Source organism: Arvicanthis niloticus, chromosome 12, assembly GCF_011762505.2.
Source record: "Arvicanthis niloticus isolate mArvNil1 chromosome 12, mArvNil1.pat.X, whole genome shotgun sequence".
NCBI classification, from domain to species: domain Eukaryota; kingdom Metazoa; phylum Chordata; class Mammalia; order Rodentia; family Muridae; genus Arvicanthis; species Arvicanthis niloticus.
Window position 1 is genome coordinate 43,392,737 of NC_047669.1, and position 26,234 is coordinate 43,418,970.

The 26,234-nt window shown below is 36.6% G+C and overlaps 1 protein-coding gene across 3 annotated transcripts; it reads right to left on the reverse strand.

The window, feature by feature from the left end:
• Positions 1–9,966: 9,966 nt before the first annotated feature.
• LOC117717923 (olfactory receptor 5H18) lies at positions 9,967–22,236 on the reverse strand. Of its 3 annotated transcripts, none has more exons than XM_076943051.1 (3): positions 22,133–22,236; positions 11,390–12,221; positions 9,967–10,664 (listed from the first exon to the last, which is right to left on the reverse strand). In XM_076943051.1, the coding sequence occupies exons 2-3, from the start codon at positions 12,216–12,218 to the stop codon at positions 10,468–10,470; spliced, it is 1,026 nt and encodes a 341-aa protein (XP_076799166.1). In that variant the 5' UTR covers positions 12,219–12,221; positions 22,133–22,236; the 3' UTR covers positions 9,967–10,467. The 3 variants fall into 3 exon arrangements, with proteins under 3 accessions (XP_076799166.1, XP_076799165.1, XP_076799167.1); XM_076943050.1 differs by lacking the exon at positions 22,133–22,236 and adding an exon at positions 14,365–21,458; XM_076943052.1 differs by lacking the exon at positions 22,133–22,236 and adding an exon at positions 14,365–21,458 and having other exon boundaries at positions 9,967–12,221.
• Between the last annotated feature and the right edge of the window lie 3,998 nt (positions 22,237–26,234).

Below are 26,234 nucleotides of genomic sequence, written 5' to 3' on the forward strand. Positions count from 1 at the left end.
CCTTGCACTCACAGATAAGCACTAGGGAAGCCAGGAATATTAAATATGCAGGGTTTGTCTCTGCAATGGAAAAGGTATATGACCTGTTTTCTGGCCAGAGAACTAGTAATGAAGGTGATTAATGGCTTAGTTGACCTCTATGCTATTGGTAGGGCCAAGCCACATCTGGCTTTCCCAGGCTCCCTAACAGGATGAGAAATGGTTAATTAGGTGACCTCTGCTCTATTTATATGGCCAGAGGTTCTCCCAGACTCATGCTAATAGAATGGAGATAGTTAATAGTCTAGATGATCTTTATGCTATCTGTATGACTGAGAACATACAAGTTCTTCCTCTAGAACACATAACACATAAGATAACACATATAGCCTATCTGCAGAACCCATCTACTGGAAGAATAATGTATCTTGAAAAAACTTTCAATATAATTATGCCTCATAGTGCACACAAAATGTATTACACCAGATAATACATTATACTTGCTTTTTAACAAATTGTACTATAATTAAATATACCTAAAATAAAAAGTTCTCTAGTAGTTTGAACCAGTGATAGTTACTAAATCATAGTGAATCAAGTCTGATCTTGCCTTCTTGCCTCACAGGGATTATTACTCTGCTGGCTATGGTATTGGAGGAGCCCCTTATAGTGTGGGAAAAAGAAAGATGCCCTGTCTCCAAACAAGGCAAATGGTAATGACTGATATTTGTTCTCTAAGTCCCACAAATATGCCAGGATTCATGTGTATTCACAGTCATACATATGAACATACACAAACATACTATACATATATACCTGTATAAAGTACCACTTTTGGAAGCAAATGATGAGTAGACAATAAGAAAATTGTAGGTAATATGCTACAAAACCACTACATTGTCATGAATGTGGTATTGAGAGGAATGAAAGCTACAAAAAATCTTCAATGAGATTAGAATATATCAAGTGGGTATGATCAAAACCTTGATAGAAATTTAGCTGATAGGGTCTGGGCCAGAGCACTGAGAAGATCTTGGGTGGCAGCTCTGCCCTCAATCTCTAAGAACCCAGAGGAAACAGGGCTCCGAGAGCTCTAACCTGGGCAGCATCCTATTTGCGCTTGAGCACTGAGCAGATTTTGGGCCCCAATGCTTACCCCAGTAGTTACACCCACCCCACAAATTCTGATACAACCAAGATAATAGGAAAGACAGGCTCCAGTCAGGGACAGGGCAGGTAGCACTAAGGAGATACAGATGGCAAAAGGCAAGCGCAAGAACATAAGCATCAGTAACCCAGGGTACTTGGCATCATTAGAACCCAGTTCTCCAACATAGAAAGTTCTGAATTCCCCATATCACCAGGAAAGAAAGATTCAGATTTAAAATCACTTCTAATGATGATGATAGAGGACTTTAAGAAGGACATAAATAACACTCTCAAAGAATTTGAGAAGAACACAGGTAAACAGGGAGAAGCCCTTAAAGAGGAAACACAAAAATCCCTTAAAGAATTATAAGAGAACACAACCAAACAGGTGAAGGAATTGAACAAAATAATCCAGGACATAAACATGGAGTAGAAACAATCAAGAAATCACAAAGGGAGACTATGCTGGAGATAGAAAACCTAGGAAAGAAATCAGGAGTCATAGACACAAGCATCACCAACAGAATACAAGTGATAGAAGAGAGAATCTCAGGTGCAGAAGATACCATAGAAAATATCAACACAAGTGTAAAAGAAAATGCAAAAAGTTCTTAACACAAAATATCCAGGAAATCCAGGACACAATGAGGAGACCAAACCTAAGGATAATAGGTATAGATGAGAATGAAGATTCTCAACTTAAAGGGCCAATAAATATCTTCAACAAAATTATAGAAGAATACTTCCCTAATCTAAAGAAAGAGATGCCCATAAACATACAAGAAGCCTATAAAATGCCAAATAGACTAGACCAGAAAAGAAATACCTCCCATCACATAATAATCAAAACACCAAGTGCACAAAACAAAGAAAGAATATTAAATGCAGTAAGGGAGAAAGGCCAAGTAACATATAAATGCAGACCTATCAGAATTACACCAGGCTTCTCACCAGATACTATAAAAGCTAGAAGATGCTGGACAGATGTCATACAGACCCTAAGAGAACACAAATGCCAGGCCAGGCTACTATACCCAGCAAAACTCTCAATTAACATAGATGGAGAAATCAAGATATTCCATGACAAAACCAAATTTACACAATATCTTTCCACAAACCCAGCATTACAAAGGATAATTGCAGGAAAGCTCCAATACAAGGAGGGAAATTATACCCTAGAAAGAGCAAGAAAGTAACCCTCTTCCAACAAATCCAAAAGAAAATACCCACACAAAGATAACTTCACCTCTAATAACAAAAATAACAGGAGACAACAATCACTGTTCCTTAATATCTCTTAACATCAATGGACTCAGTTCCCCAATTAAAAGACATAGGGTAATGGACTGGATACATAAATGGGACCCAGCATTTTGCTGCATACAGGAAACCCACTTCAGTGCAAAGACAGACTCTACCTTAGAGTAAAAGGCTGGAAAACAATTTTAAAAGCAAATGGTCCTAAGAAACAAGCTGGAGTGGCCATTCTAAAATCTCCAGCCCGAGAACACAAAGGAGGGGACTCATGGCTCCACCTGTATAGGTAGTTGAGAGTGGCCTTGTCAGGCATCAGTGGAAGTGGACAGCCTTGGTACCTGAAAGTTTTGATTCCCTAGTGTTGGGGAATTGCAAGAGCAGGGAGGTGGGAATGAGAGGATGGTGGGAGCACACCCTCGTAGTAATTGGAGGGGGGGAAATGGGGAAAGGGGTTAGGCATCAGTGGAAGTGGAGGGCCTAGGTGCCTGAAAGTTTGGATTCCCTGATGTTGGGAAATTTGAGAGCAGGAAGACAAAAATGGGAGGACGGTGGGAGCACACCCTCATAGAAACTCCCAGAATTATATGGATTAGACATGACAGAGGCAGGCCGCCAGAAGACTAGATTCTAGAATTCAAACAAACAAATATCTTGATACTAATTTTTTTTGAGAATTTTATATTGCAGAATACATAGCCTTGGTGTATCTACTCATCAGGCAAGCTGAGCAGACCTGCTCGAACCTCTGATGTCCAGGAATTCCAGCTGGATGCAGTGAAGACACAGTGTCAGAGGCTTATCAATTTACTCTTCCCCCAACCCCTCTTCTAATATCTCAACACCCATAATCAGCTTGAAGAAGTTAATGAAGAGTCAGGAGCCCCTATTCCCTGGGCTTGGGGACTGAGGTGGTTAATATTGGGCTGTCTTTCTAAGGAAAAGTAGTGGTTTTGGTGGAACAGGGAGGATTAGCTAGGATTTATTGCATAGCCATAAGCTACTGGTAGAAATATGTATAATTGTTCTTAAGATGAAGTTATGATTTCTTAAGTGGTACAAAATTTACTTTGATTTCAAATTTAAGGTTTTCACTGGTACGAGCTTCTTATTAATATAAAAGTGAGATGAATATTGTTACTATCATAGGTATTGCACTGGTATAACACATTTAGGAATACAAGGCTTAAACCCAGTCATTCTTTAAATTTTTTTAACTTATTTGAGATGGTTAGACTGAGAGTTAAGGGCCTATAGCAAATTCATGGCTTTGAGTTTATTGTTAGGGTGTTTTCTATATTTTCTTTAGAAATAGCTGAGAGGATAGCGACCTTGTCACGTTTTTGTTGGGCTCTGTGCTTACAGACCAACCATCATGAACACTAATCCACAATATAGGGCTGCACCAAACAGACCTATCCCCACCCTTTAAGAAAGAAGGAAAAGGCAGAGGTAAGCCAAGAAGTAAAATCGCCAGGGGTAACAGGGTCCACTCGTGTTCCATCAAGGCTCAAGATCCGGATCTGCAATTGCTGCTGCACCTGGTCCAACTCCCCAGTCCAATTCCCTTTTAAATAAGCAGAAAGATTATGGCTTTGAATAAATGTATCATTCACAAATGTCAGAGATGTAATACCTAGATGTGGGGTTGCTGACAGGCAGCTCATTTGAACCACATCCGTGAGCTGCTCCACATGGGCTTGGAGCAAATCAACTCTCTGATTGACCAACAGGATGCCTGATGTCAGGTATGCATCCACTTTCTGCAGAATGGTCAAAGCCTCAGAAGTCTTTTCTGAGATTTGATTAACAACAGTAGCTGCTGTAACTTGATTAACCATGCCTGTGTCGGCTGTCACAGCTGTAGCTGCAGAGATGGTAATAGCAGTGATAATGGCTGCAGTTATGCCAAAGTCTCTTTTATGTCTCAATAATGATGTAGTAAGAAAAGTTTCAGGATCAGCTTCTACTGGGATGGGCACAAAGGTAGGCACGTGATCCATTCCAGCATTGTGCCAAAAGGCATGTAACAGTCTTACAATCCAAGATATCAGAATTATTCTGAAAGTTGGATAACATAAAGAAAAATGGGGGGTACACACACACCAACACTGGTTGTGTAGATGCATTCCTAAATACCTTATTAATTTTAATGTTATTTAAATGGCTAGAGATATTAGATCGTGTAGCTGAAACATTTTGTACTTCATGAAATATACCATTCAACAAGACAAAGGCAGATACACCTTTTTTAACATTCTAAACAGTGGCTACAACACATAATTTAATTGTGTTGAAGCAGGGTAAACTCAAGAAAATACACATATGATTTAATTACATATACTGTCTTCTCAATAGATGAGGCATCTGTAAATATAGTAAATATAGCAAACAAACATCTTTTCTATGGTCTGTATGCATAGTAAATTTTAGGAAATATAAAAGCATGTATAGAGAAAAAATGTAACTTATGATTATCAAATTTGTCTAAAATGTTTGTCATGTAATAGGCCAAAATCACTATTTTTCAATAACCAATTTAATTGCTATTTGGAATAAAGGAATAAACCTTTTATCCAAAATGTTTTTAGGATTTTATCATATAATCTTGTATAAATCCACATTAATGGTTTCTTTTATCAAAGGGCTGTTGTGGACATATGAGTAGTAACAACACAAACAGCCAACAATTTATCATAGTCTATATAATTTATCTGTTGATAACTAACAGTTTACTTTATTTTCAGCAAAGCTATCTATCTTTTATAGTCAAGGGGAATTAGGACTTGTATTCCTTTGAAAATATCAAACAGAGGTTTAAATCCTCCTATGGTAAGCTTAAGATGAGGTTTTAGCCAATTAATATCTCTAAACAACTTTTAAAAATCACTAAGAGCAAATAAAGATTAAAAGTAAACCATTTTCCTTTTGCATGTACACTCACAAGCCAGAAGATGGCATTAGATCCCCACCACAAATGGTTGTGAGCCACCATGTGGTTGCTGGGAGTTCAGCCTTTATATTTTAAATTAAGTCTAGCCTTTAACGGCTGAGCCATCTCTCTAGCCCCAACTTGTCTCAAATATTGAAAAGACACTGCCTTTGAATCATTTCTGGAGCAACAAGTAGTCCAAAAAAATTTTAAAGCAAAAAAAAATTTTTGGAGCAAAGGCTTGCAGAAAAAACTTCTTTAGAGAAATCCACTAATAAAGTATCACACAATGAATAATATACACTAAAAGATTTAACCTCTTAATATTTTGTATTAAAGCAACAACAATATTTATACATATAAAATGCAAAACAATTAACCATTTTCTGAAGCAATTATTTCTAACAAATATCGCTTCATGGGCTCTTAAAAATTATGAATAAATTTACTGCCTGTAAACCTCTCACCTTTACCAGAAACGTAAAGGGATGGTATAAAAACATCTTTTATATCTATAATAATTCTATAAGCATTTACTGAAATGGCAGCTGGAGTAGACAAGTTAGGCTGTATAAATCTTAAATTTGAACTTTATTTTGGATTAATTTAATAACCAATCTTTTTAAGTCCAATGAATATATCAGATAAAAGCCAACCTTATTCTCTAATAATTGTTACATATATTAGAGGAATCCAAAGCATCTCATTTTTAACAACTTTGAATATAAAGTAATTAAAACAATTTGAACAATATTTTATCAGCAGGTACAGTTATACTCATGGAGGGAAGTAGGCATAATTTTAATGTCTCCAGCATAATCATAACTTTTAGCCCACAGACTGTTGTAAAGTCTTTGGGTCTTAGATTTATCCCTCTTCTCACAAGAAACAATGAAGACAAAAGACAAATTCTGGTAAGCACATTTCTAGGACCTGGTGGTGAAGACCCAGAACAAAAGGAGCTTTTAGCACCTGAGCTGCAGAGCTCAGTCTGCATTGTCTTAATTCAAATGTAAATGCACTTAACCTCCCTCCAGCCTGTTCTCTGAGGCTTGGCTAGGCCTGAATTGTGTGATTTTGACTTTAATTTTAACTTTAAACCTTAAATTTAAACTGTAAAACTTAAAAGACACGTGTTGTATCTTTTATCTATAAACATAGGCAAATCAAAAATTTTCAAACTCTTGGTTGAACTACCAACTGTAGCCAATGGAATGTTGGCAGTTTAACTATGTTTTTAAGCCTCTTTTGTAATATTAGAGTATAACCATATTTTTGAGAAACAAAACCAATCTTTAACAATGTAAGCAATCTATTTTCTCTAAAATCAACACCAAATAGATTACCTTTGTGCTATAAAGTTTTGCTGCCACAAAACAAAGTGTAAAATTTAATGGAAAACTTGTAGCATTATATAACTTAGGCTGTTGCCCGGTGTGCCTGAGGACCGGCAACCAAGTAACACTCAATAGCTGTAAACAAAGGCAGCACTGCAGAATTTGAATGTACTGGCATAGGAACAGGCCAAGATCTAACTATGGCCCATAGTGGTATACTTATCCCCAAATCAAACATCAGTATCAGGAGACTCAGAGCTGTAATCTTGCAATCTAGCTTCATTCTTCACAATCTGCACCAGCCGCGTAGGGACCCAAATTGAATTGTCTTCACCTGTGGAATAAGCACAAACAGCTCCCCACCCTGGCCATGGCGGGGGCCTATCGCATCCCTGACCTTGGAGAAGGGCCGCAGCAAGTCCTGCCTTAGTGAGGAGGCCTCCCAGGCTGCAGCAGGCTCTCAGCCAATCTTGTAGCCTCTTGTTCCTACGAGGGACAATGGCTGCACGGCATTCAGCTGTGGCATTTTCAAAGATCATCTGTTCTATCACTGGCATTGCTTGCTCTGGTTCCCCAAAGATTCTGCCATAAAGGAGGGTCCTTTCGTCCTCCACTCTCTCTCCACCAGCCGGTGGAGGGTCCTTAACCTTAACAGGCTCTGCAGTAGCCCTTGTTTCTTTTGAGTACTCTTTTCTTTCTCCAGGCTCCTTGGCCTTATCTGTTTCTCCAGGCTCTTTGGCCTGATCTCCACGCTCTTTGGCCTGATGCCGGCTAACACGCTCTGGTTCTGATAGCCTGGAGCAGACCTCTCTTGAAACCTCTTGACTTGCCCTAATAGCTGTGCTGCCGGCTGAATCCTCATAACACAAATAAGCTAAAAGCGAAAACACAAGCAAGAGGTCAACTACTACAACGGCGGCAATGGGTGAATATCCGCTCGCAACGAAGGCTTCCACCCCAAGCATACCTCCCAGAGACGTACCTCGTTCCTGTAGTCTTTTAACCTGCCCCAAAACTTGGGGGGTCTCCGCTGTGCCTTGAAATTCCCGGGTTTTCGGCGCCAGATGTTCCGAGCCCCTCCGTGTCCCCTTCGCCCGCGAAAAAGGACATGTGAGGCAGTGTTCGGGTGGTTACTACAACAAGGCTTTACTTCTTGTATAAGCAGAAGCGGAAAGACGGAAAGACTGGAAAAGGCACTGCTTATATACACCCTAGAGTGACGTGTTCACTTCTGATTGGCTGTTCACTCATCACCCCATATTATGCCCCGGGATGGGCAGTGACTTTGGCGTGCTTTTTGCCTTTAGCACCTGCGCAGTCAGTTGTTTACTAGTGGGAGGACAGGATGCCCGCGCCATCTTGGAATGGCGAATGCTCATGCGGCTCCCAACATTCATAAATATTTACCTGGCAGAAAACTGACATGCATATACCCACTGTATCGAGTTTCTCATTGGTACAGAGATTAACCACAGAGAGTCCTGATCTTATCAAGATGTATGCACCCAGGCGAAAAACATTCCTTAGCAAGGCTACTGCCCAGAAGTCAAAGTACATCATTTCTAGGTGGAGTCATGCTGGTAGACCATAGTTAATACCTCTAACTAGTAGAGTCATTGATATGTGACTAAAGCCTGGGAGGGCCAACAGCACCCAAACACAACCCCTGAGACTTATTATCATAATGCTATGGAGACAGGTACAGTGGAACCCTGAAACCTCCAATCTATAATTCATAGTATCCAGAAGACAAAGTATAGAAAAGGGGTTTTTTCCTTTTTTTCTATTAAGTTTTTAAAATTCTATTTTTGCATGTATGTATGTCTGTACATATGATGAATGTAAGTGATGTCTGTACACGTGTGTGCTGGTGCATACAGACACCAGAAAAAGATGTTCATTGTCTATTTTATTTATTCATTATTTATTTACATTTCAAATGCTGTTCCCCCTTCCCAGTCTCCCCTCTGCAACCTCCCTAATCTCATCTCCCCTCCCCTTTACCTCTCTGTAGGTGCACCTTCACCCCCCCACCCACCCACTCCCTGCCTCACCCCTCTACCATCCCCCTATGCTAGGGCATCAAGCCTCCACAGGACCAAGGGTCTCCACTCCTATTGAGGCCAGACAAGGCAATCCTCTGCTATATATGTAGCTGGAGCCACAGACCCATCCATGCATACTCTTTGGTTGGCATTTTTGTCTCTGGGAGCTCTGGGTGGTCCGGTTAGTTGATATTGTTGTTCTTATGGGGTTGCAATCCCTTCAGCTCCTTCATTCCTTTCCTTAACTTTTCCATTGGGGTTCCTGGACTCAGTCCTATCATTGGTTGTGAGTATCTGTATCTGTATTAGTTAGGTGCTGACAGAGGCTCTCACAGGACAGCTATACCAGGCTCCTGTCAGTAAGCTCTTCTTGGCATCAGCAATAGTGTCTGATATAAATAGTTTTGATATCTGCAGATGGGATGGATCCCTAGGTGGGACAGTGTCTGGTTGACCTTTCCTTCAGTCTGCTCCATTTTTGTCCCTGCATTCCTTTAAACAGGAACAATTCTGGGTTAAAAATTTTGAAATAGGTGGATGGCAACATCCCTCAACTGGGGGACATGCCTAAAATGTATATTATATTTAACATTTTGTGATTTTTTACCTAAGGGTAGAATTTAGAAGACTTGACAAATCTCTACATCAAGTAGATAATGTCTGATATGTTTAGACAAATTTTCATTTATATGGAAAATATATTCCTTCTGATTTGAGTTGTGTACATCTGAACTAATCTAAGTGTGATTTTAGTAAGGTCAAAGATCTAGATGGTACCAACCCCAGATGGACCTGGCAGAGAATGCTACCCCAAATTCCAGATGGACAGCTTTTCTCCACTTAAATTTAATGGGAAAGTATACTAATGAATGTCAAGGGATGGAGAAGGGCAAGAAAATAGACAAAGAATCTCGATGGCATGTGTCTAGAGCTCTGCCTCCCAAATAGGACTACCACCAAATTTGTAAGAGAACATGTTTTAAAAATTCAGATTCTGTTTCAGTAGTGGGGTTGGGGCTCAGGCACCATCTTTTATTCTACAGTGATCCTGTGGACACTTGCCAAGCACAGACATAACAAGAAAAGTGTGAACACTTAGTAAACCAGTTGCAAATGTGCATTTCCTAGGAAGAGAGAAGCAGACAGCTGTACAAATTTTCCATGGTAGGTTAGTGACTGTGTAGCTCCAGGGCAGAAGAAGATTTGGTAAAATTATACATAACAATAAAAATGCAGAATTTCCCATAAACATTCAATGAAAACAAATAGATTAATTTACTTATTTTTGCATTTATTTAAATTTGAAACTTGCATATAGGTCTGAAACGTCTAACATAGTAAAATACTATTTGTTTAAAAAAAATCAACGTCCATTTTTTTTGAAGACTAATTTTTTTTAATTGCCAAATTGAGACCATTTCCTTTGTATTGTGCAACTTTTCTTTCTTTAAATCCATACAAACTTAACTATTTCATTTTGTTGTTTTGCTCCTGACTTATGGAAGTTGTGTACATTGGTTAATAACATACAATGACCTAGTCAAGAACATGTATGATATAATTGAAAACAACTATCTAAAACCAAAAATTATGTGTGATAAATATGGAAAAATTTGGAGGGAGAAAATAGTGTAGATATCATATGGCCTTGTAACACAGTATAAAATTATCAAAATCAGTGAAAAATATATAAATAAAAGTATGTGATATCATTAAAATATATAGGTATATACAAATAAAGAAACCAAAACAACACGAAGTAAGGTAATCCTCACTCCAAAAAGAGGCCTTTCAAGACATCATTAACAAAGAAAGTATAAGCTTCCCTCCCCATGAACAGAAATGGGGAAGGAAAGTCAAGAGAATGCTGATAGTTTGTCCTTCCCTTTACTGTCATTTTCTTCACGACTGCATTCCATTTTCTGTTGATTTTGTCACTATGACATATGGTATGAATTTTTATAAGCACTAAGAAATAATTTGGGGGAAGAAAGTGTGAAGAGCTGTTAGATTTCCTGGAATTTTTTTCATGTGTTTAAACAAACAGGAAGCTAAGCATATAAATGATAAACACACTTAAAGGGTTCAACCTAGATGGCCCTGTTTGCTGCGGCATGTTTTCTACCTATCCATTTGTAAAGAACCAGGGATGCTTTTAGTAACTAGTGAATTAGTAAAGCCACACAGAAGAACACATACCCAGTGGAATGTTTTTTTTTATTTAGCATGACATAAAAACTTAATGAGACTCTTTAACACTTTCAGATTAGAAATCCCAACAGTTTAAGAATTTTATTAGGTATGTCACCTTATCATTGTAACAATACTTAGATTCATTTAATCAGATTGTAAAAATGTGATGATTATAATTTCAAAAATCTTTCAATATTTTCTAAAACAAAAACATACCAAACTGGCAAATTTTGTGGCTGTTTTATTTTTTAATTTTTTTTTTTTCAGAGTTTAGGACCAAACCAAGGGCCTTGTGCTTGCTCAGCAAGCACTGTACCACTGAGCTAAATCCCCAGCCCTCTGTGGATGTTTTTAGCGAATGGATAAGAGACTTTCAAGCATTAAACATGCCTCTCTAATCTTTTTTTTCAGTGAATCTGTGACTTGCTTGTTTCTCAGGCTATAGATAATTGGGTTTAGCACAGGAATTATGACTGTATAAAACAGAGAGTCCATCATACCTTGCCCATCTGTTTGTTGAGATGCAGGGAGCACATACATGAAGAGAAGAGGCCCATAGTATAAAGACACAGATAAGAGATGAGCTCCACAGGTCGAGAAAGCCTTCTTTATACCTTGGAGAGACTTCATTTTTAAAATTGTAAATAGCACGAGTGTATATGAAACCAGGACAGTCATAATGGTGAATACCTGTATTGAGCCAGACAAAATAAATACTAATAGAAGGTTAAGAGTAGGATCAGTACAGGAAATACTATATAATGGTATGATATCACAATAAAAGTGATGGATTATGTTAGAATTACAGAAAGTTAATCTGAATAAAAACAATACATGAAACAAGGAATGAAGAAAGCCACCTACGAATACTGAAACTAGTAGGCGGATGCATAGTCTGTTGGTCATAATAACTGGATAAAGTAATGGCTTGCATATGGCTACATAACGATCATAAGCCATTGTACCCAAAAGAAAGCATTCTGTGGTCCCACCAAATGCAAAGGCAAAAAATTGTATCATGCACTCAGAAAGTGATATCATTTTGTTCTCAGATAACAAGTCAAACAACATATTAGGGGTCACTGTGGATGATATCCAGGCATCTACAAAAGCCAAACTCCCAAGGAAAAGGTACATAGGGATATGCAGGTGGGGGTCACTCCAGATGAGAACAATCAGACCTAGGTTCCCCACAAGAGTGATGAGATATATCAGCAAGAATAACAGGAACAGGGGCACCTGCAATCCTTGATGATCTGTGAGCCCTGTGAGAACAAACTCTGTCAGCAGTGTTGTATTCTCTTCTTCCATGTGCTGCTCACCAGACATTGCCTGAAATGAAATAAGCATTCACTAATATTTTAAGTTTAACATGGGAACAGGATTAGATATGAAATCACAATTTTTACTAGAACAGTCTTTTAGTTTTTCCAAACCTTCTGGAACTGGGATTACAGATGACTGTGAGCCTCCATGTGGGCCCTAGAAACTGAACCTGGGGTCTCTGCAAGATTAGCAAGCACCCATCCTCTTAGCCATCCATCTAGCCCCTGTTTCTCCATTTTTTATTTCAGCACCAACTTCCATTCAATTAACTCAGTTCCTATGTTAAACCAGAGCCCTACATAGCCAAACAGGAGAAAAGAAAAAGGCAATGAAGTAATATTAAGCACAGTGATCAAAGAAAACATCAGAAGTGAACCAGAAGACTGTGTATTGTGAACAATAAAAAAAGAAAGATAATAAGAATTGTTTAGAAATCAACTGCAAAGTGCAAAAACAATGTGCTAGGGCAGTGGTTCTCAACCATTCTAATGCTGCTACCCTTTAATAGAGTTCTTTATGTTGTAGTGCTCTCCAACCATAAAATTATTTTCAATACTACTTTATATCTGTTATTTTGCTACTTTTTATAAATCATAATTGAGTATTTGTGTTTTCTGATGGTCTTAGGTATCCCTGGGAAAGGATTGTTCAACTCCCAGATTGAGAACTTGAGAACTCCTCTTCTATGGAAAGAGGAGAGACGAGAGAGAGAGAGAGAGAGAGAGAGAGAGAGAGAGAGAGAGAGAGAGAGAGAACTTCTAAGACTGAAAATATAGAGATTGTCGGTGGCTTCAGCAAGAGGACTTTCCTTTATTGAATGGAATTTAAAATCATAGAATAATAAGTTGTTCATGTAAAAGGAGTGGCATGAGAATAAAAGAAAAAGGAATGATACAATACACTCCATCAGAACACAGAGGGCAGTAGATCCGCCTGACTCTTCTATAAAATATTTTAAGAAAAATTTCAAAATAAAGAGTAGGCAGTTAAAAAGAAACAAAGATTAAACAGGAAAAAAAGGGAAGAGAAAGGAAAGAGATACATTTATATGAGATGAAAGAAAACGAAAGGCCATGAAAAAATGGCAAAAGTAGCCGTCAGAAGTTGCTAAGTATGGTAAAAGCAAGTCATGGAGAGAAGAGAGAGCGTGAAAGGTTCACATAGCAAAATAATGGGAAAAGTTCAGAGGCCTGAGGGAAACATTTGCCCTAAACATGTGTTCATTAATAACCTGTTTTATCAGAATCACTTCACATTATTTAAGGATGCAAGTCTATTTTATGGAATTTACTTATAATTAAGAGGCTTCAACTTGAATTTTTTTCTTGTTTTTGTATAAGTAGAGGGATAGTGTCTGAAGGATCATTCTATTCTTTATCTCATTTATTTTGTAAATAACAAGAGCCAAATATTGACTAGATACATATTATATGAAGAATATGTCAATCCTTGTACATATAAAGTAAAATTTTATATAGAATTAGTTTGCTTACTTGCTATCTCAAAATTATTGAAAATCCTCAAAGTATGTATAAGTATCTTTCAAATAACATATATGTGTGTGTCTGTGTACACATACATATAGTCAAATATACACACATTCATTTAGATATATTCTTCTGTGAATATATAATTAATATTACATATAAATTATTCAATTATACAATAACTTTCTAGTCTTATCATATATTTGTCTATCTACATATAATTATAACATGAAGAGCCATAAAAGAATTACTATTTAATAAGCATTAATTAGGTAGATCTTCAATTTTAATCAGAAATTGAATTGATCTTTATATAATTGTTTAATTATTTCTTATACAAGAATAATGTCATCAATCTGAAAAGTGACCTTTGAGGCACTTATATTTTATCTCAGCACAACTGATAAGGTTGTCATAAATATGGGACATGAAAATAAAACTTGTTACATAAAACAATTAAGTTAATAACCATGTTTCTTGTCCATATTTTAGTCATAAAAATAAAACATACAAATTTTCAATTTTTGCTTTTCAAAAATACCTCCTGGATATTTTTGCATTTTGTACATAAATTCTAAAATTACTATAAATTTGTAGACCTTAAACCTTGTAAATTTTAAATATTCTTTACAATAATTATTAGGAAATATTTTCAGCATTACCAGTATCTTCTAAGAAATTATGGAAATCCTTTAAGAGTCTTCGAACTTTTCAAAAGCAGAAATAACACATGACAGTGCCTATGTGAGGAGTGTGTAGTTCACTGACTCACTCAGATGGCTTTACTAACTGAGCTGAGGAAAATGATATTTATAGCATTGTTCCTGCATCATACATAGAAGAACACACTTGTGCATTTTTTCCTAGGAAGAAGATGTGAAGATCTGAAATTCCCCTCAGAATGCCTTAGGATTCTCTGTGGGATAAAAAGAAGATCATCAACTGGGCATTGCTGATGGAGGTGTGTGCAAAATTCAGGTCTCCCCAGAGGATCGATAAACATCAAATCACTCTGAGCAAATCTAGCTTAAGAAATTAAACTTACATGTAATGTCATCATATTTCATCATCAGTGACATGCTTGATGGCTTTGTGGCAACTTTGGTTGAGATATAAAATTGAATGCTGTGAGTAATTTGATGTCATGATGTATCTACTAATCAAAACACAATTTTAATTAAGCAGCTGTCTACATTTTTCTACAAGAGAAAAATAATGACATTGTTCTGCTAATACAAATAACATCTTATGTTTAAACATGTCTTAACTCACTTAATTTAATCACAAATCTAATAAACAAAATTACAATAAGCTATGGGGATAGATCAGAGGAAAGAGAAAAGCAAATATTATAGGGTAGCAGCCAATAGCCATGCTGTCCAAAAAGGCCCATGAATTTGAAAATGTGAAAGACCAACCAATCACCTCTCGGCGATGCTGTCATCCTGGGAGAATTTATTTCAATTAATTAACCTTTAATAGGCATTGTATATTCAAAAAACATAATATTAGAGTGTGCATGTTTATCTGTAAATGTGTATCCATACACATATTTATATACATTTTTATAACAGAGGAATATCTCATAACAATAATATCTTTATTTCTTGAACTGATAATAAAGTCAAAACCTATATTATAGTTTTCTATACATTATTTATTTTCTTTTCCTTCAGCAAATATATCTTCTGATCATGGTACTTTAAAAGGCATGGTAATGGTAATTTGATCCTTTGTAGTTCTGAGCCATGAGTATTATTAACTGGATAGTCTTGATAAATTGTTTCATTGAATTTAATTATATAAATTTTCATTTATTTTATGGTCTATTTCCTAAACCATATACTATTTTAAAAGTTTTACTTGGTATAACTTATTGTAAATAATCTAGAAATCACTACAAAGTATGATCTATTGTGGGAAAAAGCTGAGGGAACCAGTAGCTGGGACGCAGGGATGTCCTCCACAATGGCTGCAAGACGACAGGCCCCAATAACATGAAAAGTCCAAAGGGGTTTCAAAGGTTTATTGTTCATGGTGAATGTAGATGGTCTAGGTGCACTGCCCCCCATTTAGGTCAGGGTGAGCCTGACTAAAATAGGGAGTGGGAGAAGGAAGGATCTGGGAGGGAATAACTTAATTAGCTATGCCCTCTGGTCTTTAAGTAACTCATTAATATGGAAATCTCTGGAGGCTGAGGCCTGTAGTCATGCCCTCTACTTGTGCTAAGTGACACCCCTTTGGGAGTGGCTGCATAGCCAAAAAATGACTGCAAGGCGCAGGTTAAATGGAGATCTCGGGCCCCATGCCAGGAGTATGGAATCCGGGGGCATGGTGCCATCCCTACCCAGGCAATGAACACCTGTTGGGTTTCTGGCTATCTCAAAACCAGTGCTCTACCGGGGAGGCCAAATCACCCTTTTATAGTCGGTTCTACAATCTATGCCACAGAGTATCAGATAATCAGAAACTGAAGGGTTAAGGTCGCCTGAGCAAATAGATTGGGGATAGCTTGGGCAACAGAGTGCAAAATGTGCTACTGAAGTTGTTAAGCAGTTAAAATAAATAAAGTACATGAGTAATTTTAATTATAAGAGGTTGTAATAGATTAAAATACAAAGACATTTTCTGTAATGGTGTTGATCATCCACATACTTTGGTATGCAGGAGAAGTCTTTCAAACAGTCTTCTTCAAATACCAAGGGATTTGATGTTGATTCAAACTCGGAAGCTAAGTTCCTAATACATTTAAATAAATTTTACAAAGAAAGTGATTTTTTGAGATAAACTTAATATTCTCACAGCCAGTAAGCATCTAATGTACAACAAATAATGATACCAGGTATAAGGTTTTGTCTTGTGGGATAGGACTTAAATCCAATCAAATGATTGGTTACTCCTGTGACATTCACATCACTATTGCACTCCTGGTGTAGCCAAGCTAGCCATTATTGTAGCTCTTAGGGCTCAAAACTGAATCAACTTGATGATTATTTTCCTCCTCCAGTAGCTTGCATAGCACCTTGCAGTACCAAAAAAAAAAAAAAAAAAAAAAAAAATAGCCAGTAGAGATGAAATGTCCAAGTCAGTACAAGCTTCTATGACAAAAGTATGTTGTAGTTTAAACTATAGAGTCATAGAGTCTTACCATCAAGTGCTAGAGGGTAACCAATAACATTTACAATAGTCTGAATGTTTGGAAACTTACTGGTCAACAATTCCAAAAGAAGACACCCATTTCTGGAACTAAGACTTTTTATTAACATATAGTGGGTGTCTGGTAGAGATGTTATTACCCCATTACAGGGTAATTCTATTTTATGTACTAGGAAGTGTCTACAGTGGTAGGTAAGTTTCTGAATGACTTCTTCAGAAAATCACTTATTTTATTTATTTCCCTTTATGTTCAATCCTTTACCCTACCTTCCCTTCCTCCACTCCAATTTATGTCTTCCTGTTCCAGAATATTAAAAATAATTCACAATATCCTGAATCTATGAAAGTTATATTGTGAAAACACACACACACACATATACACACACACATATATATATGTACACATTATACATATTCAACAAAATTTCCATCAAAATTCCAATGCAATTCTTCACAGAAATTGAAAAAAAATAATCTTAAATTTTATATGGAAGCACAAAATACCCAGACTATCAAAAACAATCCTGAATAACAATAGCAGCAGCACTAACAACAAGAACAACAAAACCTGCTGGAGCTATCACCATCCAAGATTTCAAATTATATACAAAAGTATAAATATAAAACAGTGTGGTACTTGCATATAAAACAGTTCTTTGATGAATGGACAAGAATTTAGTACTCACATAATTCACATTCCAAAGCCATATGAAGTTTTACAAAGTGGCCAAAAGTATTCATTGGTGAAAAAAAAACAGAATAAACTAACATGGGGGGGGGTCAAACTTGGTAGTCACATGTAGAAAAGTAAAATTAGTTTCTTATCTCTCACTGCATGAAATTCATCTCCAAATGGATCAATGACTTCAACAGAAGACCTGACACACTGACTGATAGGGAAGCAAGTAAGGGATATACTTGAGCTCACTGGTACAGGAAGGATTTTCTCCATGGACTCTGCCTGCTCAGGCACTAAAACCAATGGTTAATAAATGGGACTTCAAGTAATTAAAGAGCTTCTGTACAACCAAGTACATCATCATTTTACTGAAGGGGCAGCCAACAAACAGGAACAAATCTTTACCTTCTATCCATCTTACAGAGGGTCCTTATCTAGAATACACAAAGAACTAACAAACCTAAATATCAAGAAAGTGAACAAGACAATTTAAAAAATGGGATACGGATCTAAAAAGATAATTCTCAAAAGATGGAATAAAACAGCTGAGAAACACTTCAAAAATATTCAACATCCTCAGGCAACAAGGAAATAAAATTAAAGCAATGTTGAGATTTCATCTTATCACAGTAAGAATGTGATAAGATCAGAATCACAGATGATTGCAGATGTTGGTATGGACGTGTGGAAAGGGGAATACTTATTTACTACTGGTGAATGTGCAAACAGGTATAGTGACATGGAAATCATTATGAATGTTCTCTGAAAAGCTGGAAATTGGTCTACCATATGATCCAGCTATACCTTTCTTGGTCATATACCCAGAGGACTCTACATTCTACTGTAAAGATATCTGATTACCCATAGTCCTTTTGGTACTATGCCTACACCAGGAGCTGTGTAGCATTACTGAATCACAAAATTCAGTGAAAGGAATTAATTACAGTTTTATAACTTTCTTGGTGCTTCTGACACCCACTAAACTTTCAGAAGCATGCATCATCTGAAAGAGTCAGAAGAAGGAGGGATATATCAAGGACAAATAAGACACATTAGCATATGTTCAACTTTTTCTCATAGTCAGATCTCAGAATAAAGCCAGATTGAAATTCCTTTCCAGGACAAATCTTGGATTTCACATAAGTACTAGCCTTTTTTTTAATGGTTCTCTGGCTTCAGATGTGTCCCCTCAGGGGAACCACTAAGAACACAATGATTTGCAGGTATCTTGAAATATGGGTCTCTGGAATTACACCATACCACAGTATTGCCTGTTTTAAATACTTAAAATACTTTAATTCTTCCAATTGTTTCTCTATAATGCTTTGTCATGGTCTATCAAAAATTCAAGTTTAAGGAAACTATCATTTTAGTTGTGTGATACTTATGACTACCAAGATAAAAACAGTGGCAGCAACAGCAGTTTGAAATGGTATGCAGCAAATTGTTCTAGGCAAAGTATTGAATTTACACTTATTCTTTTACATTTTTATGGTGTGTGTGTGTGTGTGTGTGTGTGTGTGTGTGTGTGTGCATGCGCATCTACAAAGTGTGCAGAGCATCTACAAAGATCAGAAGAAACTCTATGGGAATGAATTCTGTCCACCATGTGGGCCCTGGGTGAACTGAATTCAAGTCTCAATTCCTTTTTAAAAAAATTTTTATTTAAAAAGTTTTTATTTTTAAAAAAGATTTATTATATTTTATGTATATGAGTATACTGTAGCTATCTTTAAACACATCAGAAGAGGACACTGTAGTTGCTGAGAACCAAACTCAGGACCTCAGGAAGAACAGTCAGTGATCTTAACTGCTGAACCAACTCTCCAGCCTCTAAAGTCTTAATTCTTAAGGGTTGGCAGCAAACCTTTACCAGGAGAGATGTCTCACCAACTATGGACTCTGTTTTTATTAAAGAGAGTGGCATACTCATTGCATTTTGTATATTTGTGAAGACCAATTTACTTCAATTTCAGAAACATTTTTGTAAGGTCTCACATGTGTAAGCTTTTGTGATACAAACAATAAAAGGCACCGAGCAGTAGGACTTTAGATAGCAACCTATGAGCCAAAGCTAAGTGTCACACAAGGTCAAGTTAGGCCCAAGAAGTACAAGTGATTAAATTCTTCTAATGAGTGATAGAATTCTCTGTTCTGGTTGAGGCTATGTGAAAGCCTTGTAGGAAAGCAACCATGGTCACAGTTTAGTCAGACTATGAAGAAAATATATTGTTTCAATTTTAAGTTAAGATGAGACAATAATGATAGGGGTGGAAAAAGATATGGCAGGGATTCTGTGTGAAGAGGACTTTTGAGTGAAAGCAAATATGTAAGACAGTAAGGTAGGTCCAGAAAGCTCTCAGTGATGCATATATATATATATATATATATATATATATATATATATATATACCAAAATTTTCATTTGGAGAATTATAAAGGAAGAGACTTCAGAGTTAAAGTAAGTTTCACTGGAAAGGATTTCAAGTCACACCAGTGTGAGAAATCCATGGTAAAGAAAAAAAATGTAACTATGCCCACATCAGCATATTGAATAGATCTCTGTGAAATATATGCAAATAAATGCAATTAAATATTAATAAGGTATGTGCAGGCAGCTATATCATTTTGAAAATAACTTTAAAATATTAAAAGGGCTTTTATTTCATTTGTTTTAGTTGTGAAAAATTACCTCAAAGCAACAGCTGTAAAAAAAAAAAGAGAGTATCTGCAGACTGGAGGATATAAGAACTACAGTTTTACATAAACAGGAAAGAGTGGATTGTATAGCAAGTGCCTCTGCTGAGCCAATACAATTGTGTATGGCATTTCTGTGATGATAAAAAAAAAAGGCAGGGTGGAACTGTCGATGGATAGCTCAGGAAGCATGAAGACTTATACAATGTATGAAAGGCTCTCTCTCTCTCTCTCTCTCTCTCTCTCTCTCTCTCTCTCTCAAACACACTTGTAAACTCATTTGTATGTGTGTTCTCATTTTCACATTTCTCCTAAAATTCACATTGTTCTGCAATACTATAAGGTTTTACCATTGTTTAATCTCTGTTAATATTCACTTGACGCTTTCATTTTTCAAGTAGACATTTCAATAATTGTGTGTTACTAGAGTGTTTCACTCAATAGTTTTAGTTTACTTAAATTGTAAAAAGTCGACACCTTTTCTTCCCCACCTTGTACACTTTTAACACATTTCTCTCAACTGGTTGGCTTTTTGAACTACTGTCATACAATATAAAGCGACACTAGAAATTGCCTCACAAGGAACCCTAGACTACAGGAGTGGCTTCTGTTCACTCAGACAAGAAATCTAAACTCAGAGCATTGCCTTACAGTTCTGCCTTGCTGTCATGACTATCTCCTTGCACTCTCTTCTGATGATTTCTCTTGTAAGTTTTAGATTGATTTGCTCTAAGAAGTAAAATTAAGCATGTCCTAAAGAAGTGAAATGAAAAACATGTCAATGGCTAGCCATAAACCACAGATCTGTTTCTGTTCACTGAAATAAAAACCTGCCTTCTCTACACAGGTAAATGTGGTATTTCTCAAAACTACACAGCACTATTGGTATCAAGGAATAGTATTTAAGCATGTTTTGTAGAAATATTATTTTTAAAACTTAATATACTTACATAGTTACACTGAAAAAGACTAAATAAAAAGCTTAAACATTGATTCCATTTGTTTTCCGCTGTAATTGTTCCTATATGTAATAACATTTGTTAGAAAGGACTCCTGCTTCTGATACATTTATGTTTTAAGGAGATTTTAGGCACTTATGCTTTTGTTAGTTAAAGTTTTAAGTGAGTTACAAAAGTAAAATATCTTCATAGTGTGAACACAAAGGCACATTTAACATTGACTGTTTAGTGATTATTTACCCAAATGTAACAGATAGTTGCAAGACATCTAAACATTTCTCTTTAATAATTTTGACAATGAATCAATGACTTGCTTATTTCTCAAACTGTAAATGATTGGATTTAACACAGGAATTATGACAGTGTAAAACAGAGAGTCTATCATATCTTGATCATATACTTCTGAAGATGCTGGGTGCACATACATGAAGAGAAGAGGCCCATAGTATAAAGATACAGAAAGGAGATGGGCTCCACAGGTAGAAAAGGCTTTCTTCATGCCTTTGGAAGATTTGTTTTTTAAGATTGTAAACAAAATAATAGCATAAGAGACAAGGATAGTTGAAATGGTGAAAACTTGGATTGAGCCAGAGAAAATAAAAACAATTAGGTAATTAAGAGAAGGGTCAGTACAGGAAATCTTTAACAATGATATAATGTCACAATAAAAGTGATGTATCATGTTGGAATTACAGAAGGTTAATCTCAATAAAAAACCTTCATGAATCAAAGCATGAATAATTCCACCTACAAAAGACAAGACTATCAGCCACACACACAGACCATTGGTCATAACTACTGAGTAGAGCAAAGGTTTGCATATGGCTACATAGCGATCATAGGCCATTGCTGCCAAGAGGAAACATTCTGTGGTTGCACTGATATTAAATAAAAAGAATTGTGCCATACATTCAGATAGAGTGATCACCTTGCTCTTACCTAAGAAGTTAAGAAGCATCTTTGGAACCACTATGGAAGAAATAGATGTATCTACAAAAGCCAAACTGCCAAGGAACAGATACATGGGGATGTGAAGATGAGGGTCGGTCCAGATGAGAGAGATCAAACTGACGTTTCCCACAATGGTGATGAGATAGATCACCAAGAAGACAAGGAACAGAGGGATTTTCCACAGTGGCTGGTGACTCAGTCCTGTGAGAACAAACTCTGTCAGCAGTGTGGAGTTCTTTTCCATGGTGTCACTGGACAGTTCTGAAATGAAAGATATGTATGCATGAGTGTAGGCATCCATGGAGATCAGAAGGGGGTGTAGTATCTCTTGGAGCTGGAGTTACAGACATTCATAAGCCTGCAAGCTGCACAAGAATTAAGCTCCAGTCCCTTTTAAAGCAGTACTGCTCTTAACCTCTGAGTCATCTCATCAGTACTGGATGTCAAGGATGCTAAGCAGTTAGAACACACTGACCATTTAAAAGACACTCAAACATTACAATAAGGCATAGCATTAGAAAAATTTAAAATATTTTTAAAATTAAATATGTGGTGGAGAAAATAGGTTGCTGGGAGGGGAAACTAGTGAGAAATATTAGCTAGCAAATTATTGTTGTTGTTCTGAGGCTTCCAAATCACATCCCATATCGGAGTTATCTGGGAATAACAATGTGCAAAATTTGGGACACATTTCCATAGAAACAGATGCAGCAATATTAAAATGATGTTTAAAAATCTGACTTCTAAAAGTCTCTAGGCAATACAAATGTGTGTGCAGTGATATGACCTTGAAAATGATGAGACGTGACAAGATTGATTTTGAAAAATTAGCAAATTAGAGTGTACAGCAACACAGGACACCTGTATGAGATGTTCGGTCAAGAACAGGGTTATCACTTGGTGACTGTATGCACGGTCATTTAAATGGACATCAATGACTACACACAGTAGCAACATTGTCAAGAGTGCATTTTCTGAGGATGCAAGTGACAAATAAGGGGAGTGACCAATAAAGAGTGGCAGGAAGGAAGACGGGAGTGACTAAGGGTGGAATTATGTGTGACTTGCCTTAGCTGAGTACACAAAGAGAAGGAAAAGAGGACAGAAATAAATGCAACATTATGTTGAAGATGTAGTATAACAGAGGTCGATTCCATTTTCTGCTAAGCACCTGAGCATTTTTCTGCCACATAGTAGAGACTGTCCACTACTGCAGAAGCCAAAGCTTTTGAAAATGACTTACAGTCTGACATGACAGATGTGTGTCCAGATGTAAATCCACCCAGCTATATTTGCTTTAGAATAGCAAGGGGGAGAGACATCCAGATATAGATTATTTATAGTAACAGGGGCAGCACCCCACTGACTCCAATAAAATAGTGTGCTAGGTTTACCAGTATTTACAGCCTCAGTGAGTGGTGTGCTGGCTTCCGATTTTAGATATTTAGTGACTGAGTGGATGCCTGCTGTTATTGGTCATTTCTCTTGCTGAGTATTCAAATCCTCAAATTTGCACCTAAGATGTATTGTTTCCTTGGACATCAAAAGCACGGGTAGCTCCCATGAGAATCAGAGGCAGGACAAGCAAAGGGCTGGAAATGATGACACATTTAATCCCTAATGTTTAAGAGTCTGAGGCACGTGATTTATTTTTTGTTTATTTCTCTCAAAATAAATAAAACAAAACAACAACAAAAAGTAAAATCAACTAGCTAGCTGATCGTACTGATCCTTAAAACAGGATAGATACCAATGATGACAAAATCAAGCAAAACGTCACCAGTCAAACTAGAAACACTGGTAAGACAAGTGAAGAAAATCTAAGTGTTGAAATTAAGAATCTCTCAGGAGCTTTGCTGAGAAGTGCTGTATGTGAAACATGCTGTGTGAGATACTAAAAGGAACTGGTAAGCAGTAGGATCCACTATGAGGAGCTGAAGAACCATGGACAGTCATACTTTGTCTTGTGATCTCATACTTTATGTACAGAACACCTATACATGTTTTAAATATAAGAATAAGCACATCAAAAAGTTAAGAGGAAGGAACCAAGAGAGAAAATAAAAAGACAGGAAAGGGATATTTGCGTGGGCAGGAAGAGAACCAATGGAGAAAGAGACATAGCACTGGAGTGACAAATCGCAAACCATGGGGAGAAACTGCCATCAATTTCAACCAAGTATCTCTAGAAATCTTTCTGATTTTATTTGAGAATATTCTTAATTTTTTCTAGGTTTTTTTGCAAGATAAAACTAAATGCTTTATTCCTTGCAGTCTCAAATAAAAAAAATTAGAAATTCTCAAATAAATTCGTGTTTCAATTGTAAGTATGAGAAAGAGTCATCATGTCATGGAATGATGTTCTCTGCATGTTTTCTGTCTTTTCATATATGAAGTGTATGCTTGTGTAAAGCAAACACACAGAGATGAAACATGTAGTTTATATATACTTTTTTTTACTCCCCTATGTATCTTTGTATATATATTTAATGTAAATCATTAGATGAAAATGAGAGGATAGAGGAGTTAAAGAATGTTCCCAAATAAGTAAAATAGTCATCTTTACTAAAATTGCCATAGTTGTTTGCTATGAAAGAGCAACTTAGTATTTTTAACTCATCATCACTAAACATTATGGTTAATTAAGTAGGTAACAAAGGGTCTCTATCTATAAGAACCCAGGTTAAACTATTCTGTTTATTCATACTTAATCAGAAAATAAAATATACAGACATTGCTCTTGCTTTTTTTCCATACTGATCTAGAATCTGAAAAGGTAAATCTAAAATTATTGTGTATTTGATGGTGTTTTAGCTGTTCATAGAGAGGATACAGAATAATACAGAAATCATTTCTTTCTTACCTATAGCCTGGAAGAAGTTGAAGAGATCTTTGCTAAGTGTTAGGCTGTCTAAAGCAGAAACAAACACAGTCCTACAGGAAAGCAGTAACCTAGGGTGCAGTTCCTACCACAGTAGTTCATTGTGAAGTCTTCCTTCTATAAATGCCAAAATTTTCTATATAATTTTCCTTTCAACACAAGAGTCAGGTGTAACCCCCTGTGCTGGAGGAGAAACAGAAGCTGAAATTCCCACCAGGAGCTCCAGCATTCCCCATAGAAAAAGTGCAGTTGCTGTGCTCGGCACTGTGGACTGGACGCATGTGAGGAGTCCAAATGATCCCATGGGGCATTGAGAACATTTACACTATGAATATTTATTCTCAGCATCCAAATATGGCTTTAGATACAGAAACTGCATCTTCTGCCACCAGTTTTAAAAATCATAGTTGACTTTTCTGACAGGTTAGGCAAACTCTTATTTAAATAACTTCTTTAGGTTTGCCTACAATACTTTTTCATGTTGTCCTCATATATAAACATTATTTTCATTCCTTCTCATCCATTCTCTTTCCATTGCCTTCAGTGTGTCCCCTCTTTCTACCAGCTGGTGCCCTTTCTTCTAGTTCCTCCCCACTTCAGCCTGCCAGTGACATGTATTCCATTTCCCTCTCTGCCTGAGATCTCTTTTCCTTTCTAATATCCTCTCTTAATTTTCATGCCACACAAACATACATATATATAAATAAACACACACACACACACACACACACATATTATGTAAGTTCGTATATGAAGGAAAATGCAGTTTTTTTGTCTTTCTCATCTGGCTCAATTCACTTATAATGATTTCTAGTTGCATACATTTTCAATCAAATATCACTATTTTATTTTTCTTTATGACTAAAAATGTTTCATTGTATATAAGTGTCTCATATTCATTTGTTGATGAACACCTAGATTGGACTAATTTTCTGCCTATCATGAAAGGTGTAGCAATAAACTAAGATGCACAAGAATCTCTGTGATACAGTAATTCAGATTCCTTAGTGTATATTTCCAACCATTGTATAGCTGAATCACATGTTATTTCCATTTTAAGTTTTTTTGAGGCTCTCCCATGTTTACTTTTTCTTAAGTTTCCATTCATATCAACAGAGACCAAGCTTTTCTGTTTCTGCATGTCTTCCAGAGCTTTGGTGGCCATTTGATTTCGTGGCAATAGCCATTATAACAATGGAGAGATTGAAT

Bases quoted from the DNA above. Each gene is read 5' to 3' on its own strand.
- LOC117717923 (XM_076943051.1), bottom strand. From the start codon at position 12,218: ATGTCTGGTGAGCAGCACATGGAAGAAGAGAATACAACACTGCTGACA. The intron at 10,665-11,389 runs GTATGATGGACT...ATTATTTCTTAG, and splicing joins TCAACAAACAGATGGGCAAG to TGCTTATAAAAATTCATACC.